This window comes from Mrakia frigida, assembly GCF_051309035.1.
Source record: "Mrakia frigida strain ATCC 22029 unplaced genomic scaffold BDY24scaffold_16, whole genome shotgun sequence".
NCBI lineage: Eukaryota > Fungi > Basidiomycota > Tremellomycetes > Cystofilobasidiales > Mrakiaceae > Mrakia > Mrakia frigida.
Window position 1 is genome coordinate 280,540 of NW_027481265.1, and position 15,796 is coordinate 296,335.

At 53.6% G+C, this 15,796-nt stretch overlaps 5 protein-coding genes across 5 annotated transcripts; 3 read left to right on the forward strand and 2 right to left on the reverse strand.

The window, feature by feature from the left end:
- Positions 1 to 33: 33 nt before the first annotated feature.
- Positions 34 to 3,386, forward strand: BDY24DRAFT_441550 (uncharacterized protein; the record flags this gene model as incomplete). The annotated part of the gene is made up of 18 exons (XM_076644626.1): positions 34 to 112; positions 256 to 292; positions 413 to 596; positions 697 to 716; positions 830 to 949; positions 1,044 to 1,106; positions 1,179 to 1,221; positions 1,327 to 1,420; positions 1,526 to 1,572; positions 1,647 to 1,732; positions 1,797 to 1,906; positions 1,975 to 2,005; positions 2,075 to 2,094; positions 2,163 to 2,197; positions 2,288 to 2,359; positions 2,430 to 2,506; positions 2,582 to 2,664; positions 2,742 to 3,386. 18 exons carry the CDS (start codon positions 34 to 36, stop codon positions 2,984 to 2,986), a joined length of 1,446 nt encoding a protein of 481 aa, XP_076496467.1. The 3' UTR covers positions 2,987 to 3,386.
- Positions 3,387 to 3,632: 246 nt separating this feature from the next.
- BDY24DRAFT_389600 (ribosomal protein L15e) lies at positions 3,633 to 5,537 on the forward strand. Its single transcript, XM_076640558.1, has 8 exons — positions 3,633 to 3,791; positions 3,917 to 3,952; positions 4,338 to 4,493; positions 4,654 to 4,751; positions 4,855 to 4,930; positions 5,025 to 5,078; positions 5,190 to 5,326; positions 5,434 to 5,537. The coding sequence occupies exons 1-8, from the start codon at positions 3,751 to 3,753 to the stop codon at positions 5,439 to 5,441; spliced, it is 606 nt and encodes a 201-aa protein (XP_076496468.1). The 5' UTR covers positions 3,633 to 3,750; the 3' UTR covers positions 5,442 to 5,537.
- Positions 5,538 to 7,420: 1,883 nt separating this feature from the next.
- BDY24DRAFT_389605 (uncharacterized protein) lies at positions 7,421 to 8,531 on the forward strand. Its single transcript, XM_076640559.1, has 3 exons — positions 7,421 to 7,701; positions 7,783 to 7,819; positions 7,902 to 8,531. The coding sequence occupies exons 1-3, from the start codon at positions 7,660 to 7,662 to the stop codon at positions 8,345 to 8,347; spliced, it is 525 nt and encodes a 174-aa protein (XP_076496469.1). The 5' UTR covers positions 7,421 to 7,659; the 3' UTR covers positions 8,348 to 8,531.
- A 154-nt stretch (positions 8,532 to 8,685) lies between these two features.
- BDY24DRAFT_415355 (uncharacterized protein) lies at positions 8,686 to 10,079 on the reverse strand (the record flags this gene model as incomplete). The annotated part of the gene is made up of 4 exons (XM_076643438.1): positions 8,686 to 9,009; positions 9,145 to 9,375; positions 9,514 to 9,888; positions 9,987 to 10,079. 4 exons carry the CDS (start codon positions 10,077 to 10,079, stop codon positions 8,686 to 8,688), a joined length of 1,023 nt encoding a protein of 340 aa, XP_076496470.1.
- A 1,059-nt stretch (positions 10,080 to 11,138) lies between these two features.
- ACO1 (aconitate hydratase ACO1) lies at positions 11,139 to 15,651 on the reverse strand. The gene is made up of 17 exons (XM_076640560.1): positions 15,623 to 15,651; positions 15,044 to 15,161; positions 14,788 to 14,839; positions 14,589 to 14,697; positions 14,303 to 14,500; positions 13,933 to 14,188; positions 13,728 to 13,847; positions 13,468 to 13,631; positions 12,982 to 13,363; positions 12,819 to 12,898; positions 12,432 to 12,726; positions 12,247 to 12,330; positions 11,916 to 12,161; positions 11,741 to 11,808; positions 11,554 to 11,652; positions 11,407 to 11,486; positions 11,139 to 11,284 (listed from the first exon to the last, which is right to left on the reverse strand). Exons 2-17 carry the CDS (start codon positions 15,159 to 15,161, stop codon positions 11,263 to 11,265), a joined length of 2,373 nt encoding a protein of 790 aa, XP_076496471.1. The 5' UTR covers positions 15,623 to 15,651; the 3' UTR covers positions 11,139 to 11,262.
- Positions 15,652 to 15,796: the final 145 nt, after the last annotated feature.

The window sequence follows — 15,796 nt, forward strand, 5'->3', positions numbered from 1 at the left end:
CCTCCCTCCGATCTTCCTCCTCCCTCCGCTGGGATGGCTTTCAAGTACAACGCGAGCGCGGAGATTGCGGTCTCGATCCCTGCTGGATACGGGACAGGGTTTCAGAACATCAGTGAGTTTTCTCAACACGTCGTTGCCAACCCGGGTCGTCGTTGAGCCTCCTTCCTTCCCTCGTGGACGTTCTTTCGCCGTTTTTCGTTCGAGACTCCATTTAGCAATGAGCTGACGACATGTTTCTCTCTCGTTCTCTACCAGCTGGTATCGATATTACATCGAATGTTGGATCTTTAAGGTTTGTTCGTTCAGAGGCCTGTTCGGACCTTCCTGAAGCTGACCTTCTTCCTCCCTCCCTCCGTCCTACCTCTCAAATCCACTCATTTGCTTTTCTGACCCTTTTCAACTCTTTCCAAAGCTATACCTACCCGCCTGCACAAGCCTTGACTCTCCTCGCCCCTGGTCTGTGCGGACTCCTGTCCGTTCTTTCCATCAGCTCCCTCTTTGGCTACATCGGATACAAACACTTCTCTGGGTCCTCAAGTGGGAAAGCGGCATCAAACTTCTTCATTCGAAATCCTCTCGGGATCGTTCTACTCTCGGTGAGTCTCGTTCTTCGACATTCAAAAGCTTTCGAGAGTTGGAACGACCACGAGCCTTCATGAAATTGACTGACGCCTCTTTTGGGTTCATATCCGGCAGCTGTTTATCACGGACTTATTGTGAGCTGCGAATCATTGCGGATTCAGGGGGGTTTGAGGCGTTGGTTGAGGTCAGCAGGGAGTTTCGACGCGTCGACCTGACTCGTTCCTCTTCTTTTCTACTCGTTTCGCAGTGGTGGTATCAGTTGGACGGTGATGATAGCTTGGGCGGCAAAGAGGAAGATGCATCAAGGAGCTGCTTGTTCCTTCTCGGGGATCGCAGAGCAGATAGGAAGTTTAGGAGCCGGAGTTTGGTCAGTGATTTTGCGACGGCAAGAAGAGACGAACCTTCCAGTTTCGATTCTTCATTCCTCCCGCTGATCGACTCTACCCTTTCGCTCATAACAGGAACCTTCTTCTCTCCGTTCTCACCTTCTCGGTTCTCGTTTTGAATCTGCGACTCGACACGAAGTGAGCACTTTCGAGTCCATCAAACCGGTTGGTAATGCGAGACTGACCTCGACGACTTCATTTTTCTACCAGGATGGTTTGGATGCTTCTCTCTCTGGGATGGGTCTTCATCTTCGTGAGCTCCATCTCGAACTCGAGGAGGGAAGAACGACTCAGTTCGACGACTGACAGCTCGACGCGACCGTCCGCTTTCCCTTTTCGGATCTGTTAATTCCCACAGGTCGTCGTGATTGCTGGACCTTTGGCTTTCCATTTCGAAGGATACCCAATGGAGAGGTTCTACAGTCCAGGGAACACTTGGTGCTGGATGGGAGGTGAGTTCGGTGTGGATTAGCCAGCGGCTCGTTCGCTCTCCATTGCTCTCGCAGTGAGTCAAGAGTCACAAGACTGACAACAGACGTTCTACTTCGACTCTACAGGAAACGGTCAAACTACCAAGAGCTTCATTCTTCTCACCGAGATCGTCGTGCGTCTCGAGCTTCTTCTTCGGTTCGTTTTCGAAGTCGCCTGACGCTGACCTCGCCCTCCCTCGTCCCTTAGTGCGTCACCGCTGCTATCACCTCCCTCATTCTTTACATCATCATCTACCTGCGACTGTCTGGGCGTTTGCATGTCACGAACGGAAGGTGAGAGTCCGCGGTTCACATTCTCGACGTGTCCGATGCTGACCTCCCTGCTTCTTCCCGTCAGGATCTCGATGAACTGGGCTGGGAAGTCTTCGCACCACACCGAGACTAGAGTATCATCTGGAGGAGGAAACATCCCTACGGCTCCTCAGGGTGGAAAGACTGTCGGCGGAGGTGGGTTCTTTTTGTCGAGCTTTGTTCGACGCGTCTTTTTTCGCGCTGACCAGCTTCCATCTTTTCAGTCAGCCATGTTGAATCCATTGGGAAGCAGGTGTGAGTACTGTTCACACCGAGGTCTCGCTGGGCGAGAATTGAGCTGAATAATTCCCGTCTTCGTTTCAGAATCGACATCTGCAAAAAACGTGAGTTTAAATCACGCATTGGCTCTTTTCTTCCCAATCATCGCTGATCGCCCTCTTTCGTCAACTAGTCCTGTTCTACCCTATCATCTACATCATCGTCATCGTGAGCTTTCGACAAGGTCTCGTCTTCGCGAGAAGCTCGAAGAAACTGACGCGTCTTCCTTTCTCCACCTCCTGGCTCTTTGACATTCAGACTCCCATCGCTGCTGCTCGCCTCTTCTTCTTCACCCACCCCTTCTCGTCCGGAATTTACGTTGACTGGAGGGTGAGTCGAATCAGTCCCTCGCGTCTCTTCCTCTTCTCAGTCGACGCTGACTCCCCATCTTTCTCCCCAGGTCAATATGATGGCTGCTGCGATCGAGGCTTCCAGCGGTTTCCTCAACACCATCCTTTTCATTTTCACTCGTCACTCGTGAGTTCCAGGCGTCCCTGCGACCAACGCTTCACGTTTCGACGACTGACTTTCCCATCCCCTCTCCTTCCCCAGCCTCGTCATCCGACCCACCGCTCCTCTCACAGGAGTTCAAATCACTACCACTCGCTTTGTCGCCGAAGACTACTCTTCCGGAGGTGCGTTGCATTCTCTTCCTCCTCTCGAGACGCGTCTGACCTCTGCTCCCCCCTCACCCTCCCCCCCCCCCTTTCAGATCGATCCAACAACTTCAACCTCCGCTCCATGGGAGGAACCAAATCCAAGAATCCTCGAGTCGACTCCAAGGGATCCGACGAAGATCTTCAAGCGGACTTTGAAACCGCGAACGCTCTGGATTACTCGAACACCAACCCTTCGAGGACGTCGCTACCCCAGAGTGCGAACGGAGCGATCAGTGATATAGAGCTGGGAAGGCAACCCGAGGCTCACGCTCAGAGGGGAGTGGGAAACGGGTACTAGGCAGGGAAGAGGGAGGGACGTCTCTCGGTTTCGGTTTCGTTTTCGGATCTCTGGTTTGTGTTTGGGTCTGGTCTGCTACCTTATCGCTCTTTTGGAACATCACACTACTTTTGACGTTACTTTTTTGGGGGGACACTTACCCTCTCCATGCGCTTCTGTCTTGGAGGAGAGACGAGAGCGAGGCGACGGCGGAGCGAAGAGCGACAGATCTGAACGGGCGAGATTTCTGCTTCACTGTCGAGGTCAAGTGCACGTATAGTCCAAAGGAGCCCTCCAGTGCTGTAAGACTCGAAAGAGCAAGGGAGAACAGAACAAGGAGGGAAGACGAGGATCCAAGACATCGAGAACGCGTCGAGTCTTGACATCTACACCTCTCAGCAGCGGTCTTTGCCTCTCGAACAACTAACGACAGGTACAGCGATACCCCTCTCGTTTAGTTTGTAGTACGCACTGGAGCAGCAGCACGCTGAGAAGCTAGGGGGGTGTTGAACGAGGCGAGACGAAGGTCGAGAACGTCGCTCGTTTTGTCGCACCTTTTCTGAGCTCGCGATTTCTGTCAGATGACTCGCAGCTTGCAGCTTGCTCTGTAGCTATATCCGATGTCAGCCGAGCGGGAAGGAGCAAGGAGAGACGAGAAGGGAAGGGAAGAGGCTTCTTCAGGGAGGCAGGGAAGGCGAGGAGGCTGCGGCTCGCGATTTTCAACGAAGAACCAAAGCTGCCCTCTCCTCTCTTCTTTTCTTCTCTCGTCCACCGCCAATTTCACTATGGGAGCTTACAAATACGTGGCCGAGCTTTACAAGAAGAAGTACGTACCTCCTCCATCCTACCTCTCTTTTAAAATCTTCTGGTAGCCCTTGTCGAGGTCTAGATACGAGCGAACAAAGATGCTGACCTTTTTCTCTCCTTCTTCTTCCCTTCCCTTCTCTTCAGGCAGTCTGATGTCATGAGGTTCCTCATGAGGGTCAGGTGAGAATGCGTTTATACTTCAAAGCATGCCGAGGATGGTGGTGGATGAGCTTGGAGGGTGTTGCAGGGATGCAGGAGGGAAGGAGGGAGGGGAGGAGGAGGAAGGGAAAGGGAAGGAAAAAGAGATCGGAAGGAGCAGAGAGCTGACCTTTGTCCCTCCCTCACCTTCTCCCCTCGCTCTTTTCTCTACATCTCTCTTCGGCCAACTCTGCTCCCACCTCTCCTCTATCACCTCTTCATCTCGCCTTCGCCCTGGACTCGTTATCGCCCTTTCGACGGAACCCTTGATCCAACCTCCTCCTCCGTCCCTTTCCCTCGCTCGTCTCCCCTCCTTTCCTCGGTCACCACTCTCCTTCTACTCCTCGACCATCCTTCATCCTCCTAGATGCTGGGAGTACCGTCAGCTCGCTGTCGTCCACCGAGCTTCTCGACCTTCCCGACCCGACAAGGCTCGACGATTGGGTTACAAGGCCAAGCAGGGTTACCTCATCTACCGAGTTCGAGTCCGACGAGGAAACAGGAAGAAGCCCGTCAAGAAGGGGTGAGTCTTTGTCTCTACACAGTCAGGGAGAGCTATGGGTCGAAGGAGCAGGCTGGAGAAGGAATGGGACGCGTAGCTGTCGGATTGGAGGAGCAAGAAGGAAAGAAGGAGGAACGAGAGCTGACCTTCGTTTCTCTTCACCTCCCTTTGATCCTTTTAGAGCCACCTTCGGTAAGCCCGTCAGGCACGGAGTCAACCACCTCAAGTTCCAGAGGGGTTTGAGGTCCACTGCTGAGGAGCGTGTTGGCCGACGATGTGGTGAGTTTCTCGTGTTTTGGTCGAATCTAGTGGCGGCGAAGGACGAAGGGTTTCCGAAGCACAAAGCTGACCTTCCTTCCTTCCTCTCCCCCGCGTTCTCCAGGTAACTTGCGAGTCCTTAACTCCTACTGGATCAACCAGGATGGTGTTTACAAGTACTACGAGGTCATCCTTGTCGAGTGAGTCTATCTCGCCCTTCTCTAGAACCGCTCGAAACCCGAAGCGCTGGCTGACCTCGCTTCCTTCCCTCCTTCCTTCCCTTCCCTCCTTCAGCCCCTCGCACAAGGCCATCCGACGAGACCCCCGAATCAACTGGATCGCCAAGGCGTTCGTCCCCTTTCTCCCTTTGCTCTCCTTCTCGCCTTCTCGAGCTGCTCTTGCATCCGAAACCGTCGTCCTGACCTTCCTCCTTTCTTCTCCTTCGTTTCCTTTCCACAGCGTCCACAAGCACAGGGAGGCTCGAGGTCTTACTTCCATCGGAAAGCAGAACAGGGGTATCGGAAAGGGTCACTTGCACAACCACTCCCCCTGGCGATCCGTCTGGAAGAAGCACAACACTCTTTCCCTCCGACGATGTACGTTTCCTTCTCTCTTCCCACCCTTCGGTCCTCTTTCTCTCGTCTCGACCTCGAAGCTCCGTTTACTGATGCTTCCTTCTTCGTTCTTCTTTCTCGTTTCACAGACAGATAAACGTAGCCTCTCGCTGCGTTTGTCGAGTTTCGTTTGGGTGGCTGAGGTGTTTCTTTCTTGCGTTCTTGATGCATTTCTTTTACGACTTGCGACTTCGTGGGCTCTGTGGTTGGAAAGACGACAGGTGATGTGAGAAGTAGCGTTGCCTTCTCGCTCGAGCTGCTGAACTCGGAGAAGGAAGAGGACGTTCGAGAGACGGTCGACGGCACGAACGACGCGTCGAGCGCGAACGAGGTAGAGCTCTCTTTACTCAAGGATCGTCCGATCTGCACAGTGTTGAGCAGGTCACGGAGAAGAGAGATGCTCGATCGGCAAAGAAGAGGTCGAAGCATGCAGCAGGACGTAGCGGCGGCTGTCGAAGAGCCGTTTCGTCCTTCCCGTTCCTCTTGAGCCCTCAACGTTCACTCCCTTCAGACTACTCTCTCTGGCTTCTCTACCTTCTCCACCTGGACAGGCGCGTAAGTATACTCATATCGTCTCAGTTCGAGAGAGCTCTCGACCAAGAGAAGAGGTGGAAGAGAGCAAGGGAGATCGGCAAGGACGAAGCTCACCATCCTCTCTCTCTCCTTCACTTCCTCTTTCTCTCCTTTCGTTCCAGCCCTCCAGACTCCCTAGCATCTTCAAGGATCCTCGCACGGAACGCCTCACATTCCTCTACCTCCTTCTAAAGCTCAGTATCCCTTTCTCACGCTTTTTAACGGTCAAAAAAGAGGAGCGTTTGCTCCACCTCCGTGCGTCGTTCCCACTCCCACCCCTGTTCTCAGCTTACAACGACGCTGACGCTTCATCTGAACCCTGTTTCGAGTAGACGATATCGAACTTCGTCCCCAGTCGATCGAACGTCTCGTACTTGGCCTCACGATCGTCAGCGATCAAGGTGCGCTCTTCTTTCTCTTCGCTCTTCTCCTCAGGACCTGTTCGATGATACCTTCGTTCCTTCGTTGTACTCGCCAGATCTAGATCTCCTCAAAGACGAGCCTCTACTTCAGCAAGCTCAACTGGCTCTAAATCGTCCTCGACTCTCTTCGTTTCTGTCCGTTCGTCGCGTCCCTCGTCTCGCTCCTCTCCTCGGCTGACTTTCGCCTTTTCCCACTTCCATCGCCTTTATGCAACAGTCACTGGAGCCAACAACTACTGTCGAAGCGATTCAAAGGTCGTTCGAGCCCTTCGGATCGATTGAGGAGTAAGTTTTCCCTCCGATTTGGTTCTCGTGGCTTTCGCGATCTGCGGTCTGATTGACGTCCGAATTTTGCTGGTATCATTCTCTCCCAAGGTTCGAACTCGTACTGTGCGAGAAAGATTTCTTGCCTTTGTTCAGTTCTGCGATCCCTCCGACGGTCCGTCCAGCAAGTCTTCAAGGCTCGATCTTTCTCGAACGCGTCGAGCTGAACCCTTCTCCTTTCTGTTTTCCCGACAGCTGCACGGGCCCTCCGAGTCATGAACGATACCTTCATAGGCTCGAAGCGAGTCTATCAGCCCTGATTTCTCCGAGGCAGATATCGAGGACCTCTTCGGGAGTTTCGGACTGCTTCACAGGTCACTTTTGTGTCGTTTGCCTCCCCTTTCTTCCTTTTCCACGCTCGGCTGACTTCTTCTCTTCGTCCTTGATTTGGCCATCTAGTACGAGGAAGCACATCTCGGATCCTATACGAAAGATCGTCGTTACCTTCGTTAACTTCGAGAACAAGTCGGACGCCGTTCGTGCACGAGACGCTCTGGACGGGCACGAGACGCTCTGGACCTCCTGCTTGCGGAAACTAGATCCTAATCAACCTTCACCTTGCTCTGATCAGATACCATGCTGGGATCCCAACGACTCGAGGTGACGTTCGCTAAAGGAGACAGCTTGGATCTCCGACACGCGGCGAGAAGGACCAAACCGAACTGTCCGACTCGAGGAGGATCCACGTCTCTGTACGGAGAACCTGATCCTTCAGCTGATGACACGGGGCGAACTCTCGTGGTTGAGGCAAGCCTATCTCTCTCTTCGTCCAGGCTAGTGCAGCTAGTTCGACTGACTCCCTCGACTTTCTTCATTTCGCAGAACTTTCCTCGTCGCATCACCGCTGCTCAGCTCAAATCACACCTATACGGATCGGTTTCAGCACAGTGTGTCCTCGATCTTTCATTTTTCTCTTCAAACCTCGTCGGTAAACTGATCGTCGACGCGCCTCGCCTTTCTCTCTTCTTCGTTCGAACCTTTCGAAGGGTCAAGTTCATGGAGGTCAACCGAAAATCTCAGGCTATTTTGATCTTCGCAGTGAGTTTCCTGTTCCTCTCGTTTGATCGAAGAGAGACCCAATCTCACCCCTTTCTTCTTCCTCTCCTCTTCGACGAACAGACGCGTCCAGCGGCGGAACTCGTTCAAAGTCTCGACGGTCAGCCTGATGTCTTTCAGCGTCCCTGAAGATCCCCGTCACTGAATATTTACGCCCCTTTTACTTCGATTCATGTTCGCAGGAATCATCATCGGCGGTCGACGCATCTCCATCTCCTTTGAGGACTTGACGACACCTCCCTTCGAACTCTCCACCTCTTCTTCCTCCCACTTCGCGAACCATGGAGCCGATAAGCCCTCTTCGAGTCAAAACAGCAGATCGAGAGCCAGCATTCAAAGCACCGATGAGTTTGGAAGACAGAGACGAGCTCCGTCGAATGAGAGTCACTCTGCGGACGACGGGAGGGAGTTGAGTCCATGGTTCGTCCTTTCTTTCTCTTGTCTTCTTTCTCGTTCAACGACCCTCAATATCGTGCCGCTTTTCGTTTCTTCCCGCAGATGTGCTGTCGATTGTGAGGGGAAGTGGTTTTGGGGATTCTTGCTTTGCGTTGAGAGACGACGAGGGTTGATGAGTCGCTCCGAGGGGGATTTTTTGTTGCTTCGCTTCGCTTGTTTCTTCACGGCATGATTTTACGATGTTTCTGTTATCCTCTTTTGGTACCTCACCTCATTTTGGCTTCAGAGCACGAGTGATATCGAGACGGAGGCCACGAACTCCGAACACTTCCTTCCGCGACGCGTCTTGGTTGATCTTCATCTCTCGTTGCTGGGACTTTCTAGGGTCCATCAAGCAACAGAAGCAAGAATCGTTCGATTCAAACCGGATCGAAGAAGAAAAGAAGAAGAAAAAGGCGAGGGCGTGACGAGTGATGGTGCAAATAAAAGAGGCGAGGTCGAAACGAAAAGGAAAAACGAAGGACGAGAAGAACAGCGAGCACCATCTAAGCTATATCAAACTAGATTAGTCTAGTCCCTCCTAAAATCAGCCAAATGTCCATCAACCTCCCCATCCGACTCGAACCTGAACTCGAACACCGAGTCCTCCTGGTCAAACGACTCGAGGCTCTTCGAATCGTCTCCCGACGAGTACTCCGACCTCCTAATCGTTCCAGCAGCGACGGACGATCCTCCAATTGTGCCAGCGACCGAAGTGAGTTCGAGTGAAGCGTCCTTCTGCGACGTCGAGAGTTTGGCGGCGGGAGACTTGTGGAAGGGGAGGAAAGGAAGGTAAGCGAGGAGGGAAGAGGTTTTGATGAAGGAAGAGGGAGAGATAGGAGTGAGGGAGTGTCTCTGAAATGGGAAGCAGGGAGAGAAGAGAGAGGGACGAAAATCCGAGTCAGTTCCACGTCGATTCGCTGTCGAGTAAGGAAAGAACAGCGTCGCGTCGTCGCTCGAAAGGAGAAAGAACGGAGCTCGAAGACTCACCTTCTGAACCGCCGACTTCCACTCTTCGATCATCTCGAGGATGAGCTCCCTCTTCTCCTTGAGAGGTCTCTCCGTCGTCCAGATCCGAGCGAGGTCGTCGCTGGTAATCACGTCGAGCGGATCGATCCGATCGCAGACGAACGCGACCTGGTTGTCGATGTCGTGGTGAGGCAGGCGCCTCGCTTGGACAAGATCTACGACAAGAGGGAGAGACTCGAGTAAGGGGAGAATCTGAGCGACTCACATGGAAAGGAGAGAACCGAGGAAGCAGTCAGCGAGAAGAAAGACGACCACGACGACGAGGATTGGGGAGACGCGACTCAGGAAAACGAACGAAACAGAAAGCAGAGCACGGAATAGAACACTCACCGTTTCAGATTTGTAAGCCAACCAACTGAACACCATCCCTCCCTGCCACTTGTTCCTGCCGTCCAATCCTCGTCTCACAAAGCCCAGATACCCTCGGTCGAATCCAGCGTTCCTCGCCTCCCAAATCGCCTTCTCGAAGTCCTTCCCAACTTCGGAGTCGAGTTTCTTGAGCTTGGCGAGTTGCTTGTGGTAGAGCTCGTTGTCTCCTGAGAGGTAGGCGGTTTCGAGGAGGGGTAGGAGGGCGAGGAGGGATTTAGTTTGGGTTTTCGTTCGAGGCGGGAGGGAGGAGGGAGGGACGACGAAGGCGGGTGGGGAGAAGTAGTGAGGAGTAGGGAAGAGATGACCGAAGTCTTTAGCGGCGACGGGAGGGGTAGGCTGAGTGAGCTCAGGAGAGAGAAGGATGATCAGCTGCTGAAAGAAAACGAGGAAGCAGGAGGAGGGAAGAGGGACGAGAAGGGAGGAGTCGAGCTCACCTTCTTGAGCTTCTCGCAGAGGTCGGAACATTTCTGCCAGAGAGAGCGTCTCCTGAGCTTGATGTGAGTGTAGCGAGGTCTGTTGCGCTTCATGGTGAAGGTTCAGGCGAGGAGAGAGAGGTGTATGGGTCTGAGGAAGAGAAGGTAAAGAAAGGAAAGAGGGAGGGAAGGGACGGAAAGGTGAGCTCGAGTCGAAAACACTCGCCCTTCTCCGCTCTCTCTTCTCTCTGCTACCAGCGAGAAGAAGAAGGACTTACCTGAACGAAGAGTGAAGGATGTAGTTCGTGGTCATCCCTTCTGCTTCAAATTTGATTGGAGTTTTGATCTGCTGGGACGGGAGGGAGGGAAAATCGAAGAGAAAGTTCGGTTCCTGACCGGAAGGGAAGGCGGGTTTGAAACCTCGAACGAGCGATCGCGAAAATCTGCAGAGAGGGATGATCGAAAGGTCACAAGGTGGGTCAGCGACGAATGGAGATTGGGAGGGCCAATCTGTTGTTGAAGAGGCGTCGATAGTCGTGAGAGATGGCGAGGTCGAAGGAAGGGCGAAAGAGAGAAGGGAGGAGGGTCTCTCATCGGAGTTGTTGAAACGGATTCCCTGCGTGGGTTGCGGCCGTTGAAGAGGAGAGGCGAGATAGAAGGTGGTATAGAAGACCAAAAGGGTTGTTTATGGAGCCGGAGCAGGTGAGAGTTGAGGGGAAAGAAAGGAAGGAGGAGTTTCAGGTCGAGCAGCTCGAGCTCGAAGCCGCGGGCTGAGGACCGAGACGCGTAGATTTTCGGAACCAAGCGAAAATTCAGCCGGCTTGGTTTTAGACTGTCCACCTCCAGACTATACAATGTATCTCTGATCACGCACTTTGGGGCTGTTTTTGAAAGGTTTGACGGCTTCGCACCGGACGGAGGAGGGGAAGGAATCGAGCGGCTCGACTTTTTCGAGCTCGTCTCCCTCTTCCTTTCCTCCCTGCATGCATCAACTCAGTCCCGAACCTCCTCTGGGACACACGAGCGAAGCTCGGAGGAGGGAAGTCGCCCGAGTCCTTCTTCGAAAACTTCAGATCAAAAATCTCTTCCGTTCCCAGCCTTCTTCTCAGCCGACGCTGCTTCTTCCAGCCCAACACCACCGACAGAGCGAGAGGAAGTCTGGACTGGGTGTCATGAAGAAGAAAGGGGTACATCGTAAAGAAAACAACGTGAGGAAAAGAGCTGAAAGGTATGCAAGAGACGAGAAGGAGAGAGAAAAGCGAGCGAGAGGAGAAAGCTAATGACGCGTCGAGAGCCTTCATGGAGAAGCGGACGCCGCCCTGTGAGAAGAGGAAGTAGAGTTTGTAGGTCAGTGAACGAGCGGAGGAAGGGGATAAGGAACGAGCGGCAAGGGTAGGGAGGCGAGAGAGACGCGTATAGACGAAGAAAGAGTTGAACGTACGCGGCCTCTCGTGCTCGGGCAGCAGTAGCCATAACGTTCAAAGCAGAACCGGCCTTAAACCAATTTATCTGCCCTTGGTTCTGTTTTTTTCGAGATATACAATGTCAGTACGATATACAGGTCAAAAGGGACGAAAGGGGGACGAACGAAGGTGTGGGAGACCTCAATCTTGTCAACGGATCCGTCCTCGTGCTTGATCTCGACGGGAAGGTTCTTTCCCTCAGCGAAGGACTCGAGGCCGAGGATCTGAAAGGGTAGAAAGGGGAAAGAAGAGAGGAGGAGAGTCAGGAGGAGGTCGAGACGACGCGTCGAAGGGAGGGGAGAGGGAACTCACGGAGATCTTGTCAGTGGGCTTGACGAGGTCGTAGTCCGAAGCCTTGGTGAACCAGAGAGGGAGCATACCTATTCATTGTCGAAAGAAAGAAAAAAAAAAGAGAGGAGAAAGAAAGAGTCAGCAACGAAAGAAGGCTTGGGTCGAAGAAGAAGCGCGTCGAAGTCGAATCACTCACCCTGCTTCTTCAAGTTGGTCTCGTGAATTCGAGCGAACGATCGAACGATAACAGCGGCTCCTCCGAGGAATCGAGGCTCAAGAGCGGCGTGCTCTCGAGAAGATCCCTCTCCGTAGTTCTCGTCTCCAACGACGACCCAAGGGACGCCGTTCTCTCGGTAGTAGGCAGCGACGGTAGGGACGGGTCCAAACTCTCCGGTGATCTGGTTCTGGATGGAGTTGGGCTTTCCGTTGGCCTCGTTGATGGCTGAGGAAAGGGAAATAAAGGAACGAAGTCAGAAACTCGTTCGAGGGATCCGTCGAAGCTCGAAGACGAGAATGAAGAGACTCACCTCCAATGAGACAGTTCTGGGAGATGTTCTCGAGGTGACCTCGGTACTTCAACCAGGGTCCTCCGGCAGAGATGTGATCGGTGGCTGAGAGTAAGAGAAAGAAGGAAGGAGAGTCAGTCCAGAGTTCCAACTCGACCACCGCCTCCTTCTCGAAATCCTTTCCGAAACAGAAATTCAATACGTACTGCACTTTCCGACGGCCTTAATCAGCACGGGAGCGTCGGTGATGTTCTTACCGTTCCACTTCTTGAAAGGAGCGAGCATCTGGAGTCGGTCGGAGGTAGGGGAGACGGCGACGTTGACGGTGGCTCCGTCGGCAGGAGGGGCCTGGAAGGTGTCCTCTCCGGGGTCGAATCCCTTAGGAGGGAGCTCCTTTCCGGAAGGCTCAGCGAACTTGAAGGACTTTCCGTCGGTTCCGACGAGGGAGTCGGTGAGAGGGTTGAAGGTGAGGGATCCGGCGAAGGTCATGGCGGTGACGATCTGAAGAGGGAGACGAAGGAGAGAACGAAAAGTCAGCGACGAGACGAAGGACGAGAAGCTTGAGTCGAGAGAAGGGAAGAAGAGAGACTCACGTCGGGGGAGGCAACGAAAGCGTGAGTGGCGGGGTTGGCGTCGTTTCGTCCAGTGAAGTTTCGGTTGTACGAGGTGATGACTTGAAAACGCGCGAAGAAGCTCTTGATCAGCAACCGAACTCGATTCGAAACGACCAAAGAAACCTCTCAATCAACTACTCACTAGAGTTGGACTCTCCCTTAGCAACGTCAGTCCTGTCCCACTGTCCGATACAAGGTCCACAGGCGTTGGCGAGGACGGATCCACCGACGTTCTCGAAAGCCTCAATAACACCATCTCGCTGGATGGTAGCTCGGACCTGCTCGGATCCGGGGGTGATGGTGAAGAGCGACTTGGTCTTGAGTCCGTGGGAGAAGGCCTCGGTGGCGATGGAAGCAGATCGGGTCATGTCCTCGTACGAGGAGTTGGTGCACGATCCGATCAGTCCGACCTTAAGCTCCTCAGGCCATCCGTTGGTTCGAACGGCCTCGGCAAACTTGGAGATGGGGGTGGCGAGATCGGGAGTGTAGGGTCCGTTGACGTGGGGCTCGAGCTCGGAGAGGTTCTGAGGGAGAGGAGGAAAGAAAGACGAGGGAGCGGAGGACGAGATCAGCTCAAAATCGAAACGAATGGAGCTCGACGACAAGGAAGCGAACGTATGGAACGTACGATGGTGATCAGCTCGTCGTACTCAGCTCCCTCGTCGGGCTGGAGGTTGGCGTTGAACTGCTTAGCGTAAGCGGCGATCTCGGATCGCTCGGTAGCCTGAAGGTAAGCCTCCATTCGAGAGTTGAAGGGGAAGACGGAAGTGGTGGCTCCGATCTCGGCTCCCACTAGATGAAGACGAAAGAGAAAGAAGGAGAAGTCGAGTCAGTGCTCGGAAAGAGGAGAAGGAAGGAGGGAGACGAAGAGGGAGAGAGAGAACGAACTGTTGCAGATGGTAGCCATTCCGGTGCAGGAAAGGGACTCGACTCCAGGTCCGTGGTACTCGATGATAGCTCCGGTTCCTCCCTTGACGGTCAAGATACCAGCGACCTTGCAGATGACGTCTGAGAAAGCCAAAAAAAAACGAAATGAAACAAAGTCAGCTTCGACGCGTTCTCGACGACTCGACTCGGAACACGACCCACTCACCCTTGGGAGTAGTCCATCCTCCGATCTTTCCCTCGAGCCTGACTCCGATGACCTTAGGGCACTTAAGCTCCCAAGCGATGTCGGCCATAACGTCGACGGCGTCGGCTCCTCCAACTCCACAAGCGATCATACCGAGTCCTCCAGCGTTGGGAGTGTGCGAGTCGGTTCCGATCATGAGTCCTCCGGGGAAGGCGTAGTTCTCGAGGATGATCTGGTGGATGATACCGGATCCGGGCTTCCAGAATCCGATTCCGTACTGAAGAAAGAAAAGCGAACGAGGGAGGAGGCGGGAGGGAGGGAAGAGTCAGCGTTCTCGTTCTCGAAACGACGGACGAAACCGAGAACAAGACGAAACGAGAGGGAAACGAACCTTAGCAGAAGCAGTAGCAAGGAAATCGTAGACCTCCTTGTTGATGTCGTTGGCTCGAGCGAGATCCTTGACTCCTCCGACCTGGGCCTGAATCAAGTGATCGCAGTGAACGGTGGTGGGGACGGCGGTCTGGGGGAGACCAGCAGACATGAACTGGAGGATGGCCATCTGAGCGGTAGCGTCCTGGCAAGCAACTCGCTGTAAACGTAGAAGGAAAGGAAGAGGAGGAGTGAGAGGTTGTTCGAGAGAAAGGAAAGGAAAGGAAAAGGAGAGAGAGAGGACGAACATCCGGTCGAAGCTTGAGGTACGACTTTCCTCGGATGATCTCCTGGGTCTCGGGCTGGTCGAGATGTCCGTAAACGATCTTCTCGGAGAGAGTGAGAGGTCGATCGAGACTGAAGAAGGAGCAAAAAGGAAAGAGGAAGGTCAGACACGAGATGTGATTGGCGAAGAGGAGGGAAGCGAAAAGCGGGGCTGAGACTGACCGCCTTCGAACGATGGCAAGGTTGTCCTCGATCCTCTGGTAGTTGATGTAGTCTAGTAGATGGGAAGGAGAGGAAGAAGATAGTCAGCATCTCGTAAACTTTCATCTGAAGATAAGCTGAGGAGGAGAGACGGCGAGCTTGACGTCACCCGGGCCCTTCCGAAGCTTTTTCCATCTCTCTCTCTCCTCCCTTCCTTCCTCCCACCGTACCTTCTTCTGACGAGAGAGCTGAGAAGATTAGAAAGATTGTAACTCACGGGTTCCCTTGTCAAGCTTGGACATCTTGACCTTGGTGTCTCCAATCCGAGGGGAAAGGGTAGCCATCCCTCGAGGGGAGACGGACTTCAAGAGAGAAGCGGGAGCCTTAGCGAGCATCTGCAGAAGAGAGAGACCGTTCGGATGCAGGAGAGTGAGAGGAGGTCGTAGAGGAGAGTCGAAGGGTGGGTAGGGTGAAGAACAGAGTAGATTTCGTAAAAGGAAGAAGAAGAGGAAGAACTATCAGCCTTCTGTGATTCGACAAGGGAGGACGCGGAAGGAGGGCAGGCATGTGTTGGAGAGCTGCAAGAGCAGTAGAGATCCACTTGAGAAGCGACCTTCTCGACTATCAAGAAGAGAAAGTTACTCGAGTCTCCTGAGCTGACAGGAGCTCGTCGAGGGGAGGGGAGGGAGGAGGAACAACAAGCTCGAGAACTGGGAAGGGGACTCGAGTTTGAAGGGAGGAAAGAGAGATAGCCAGCTCGCTCCCATCTGCTCTCTCTTCCTCGAGCTCCAGCGTGTGTGTGTGCGAAAGGATGGTAGAGAAGAAGAAGAGAGGATAGAGGGAGGCGAACACTCACGTTGGAAGGGGGGGGGGGAGGGAGGGAAGTGGTGGTTGAGGGAAGGACAGAGAGAGAGGAGAGGATCAAGTGAAAAGAAAGCGTCCTGGTTGGCCTAGCTTTTTCGGCCAGACGCCCGTTCGGGTCTGGTTTCCCGTCTCTCCCTCCCTTTCCTTTCAACTTCTTCCTTAATAA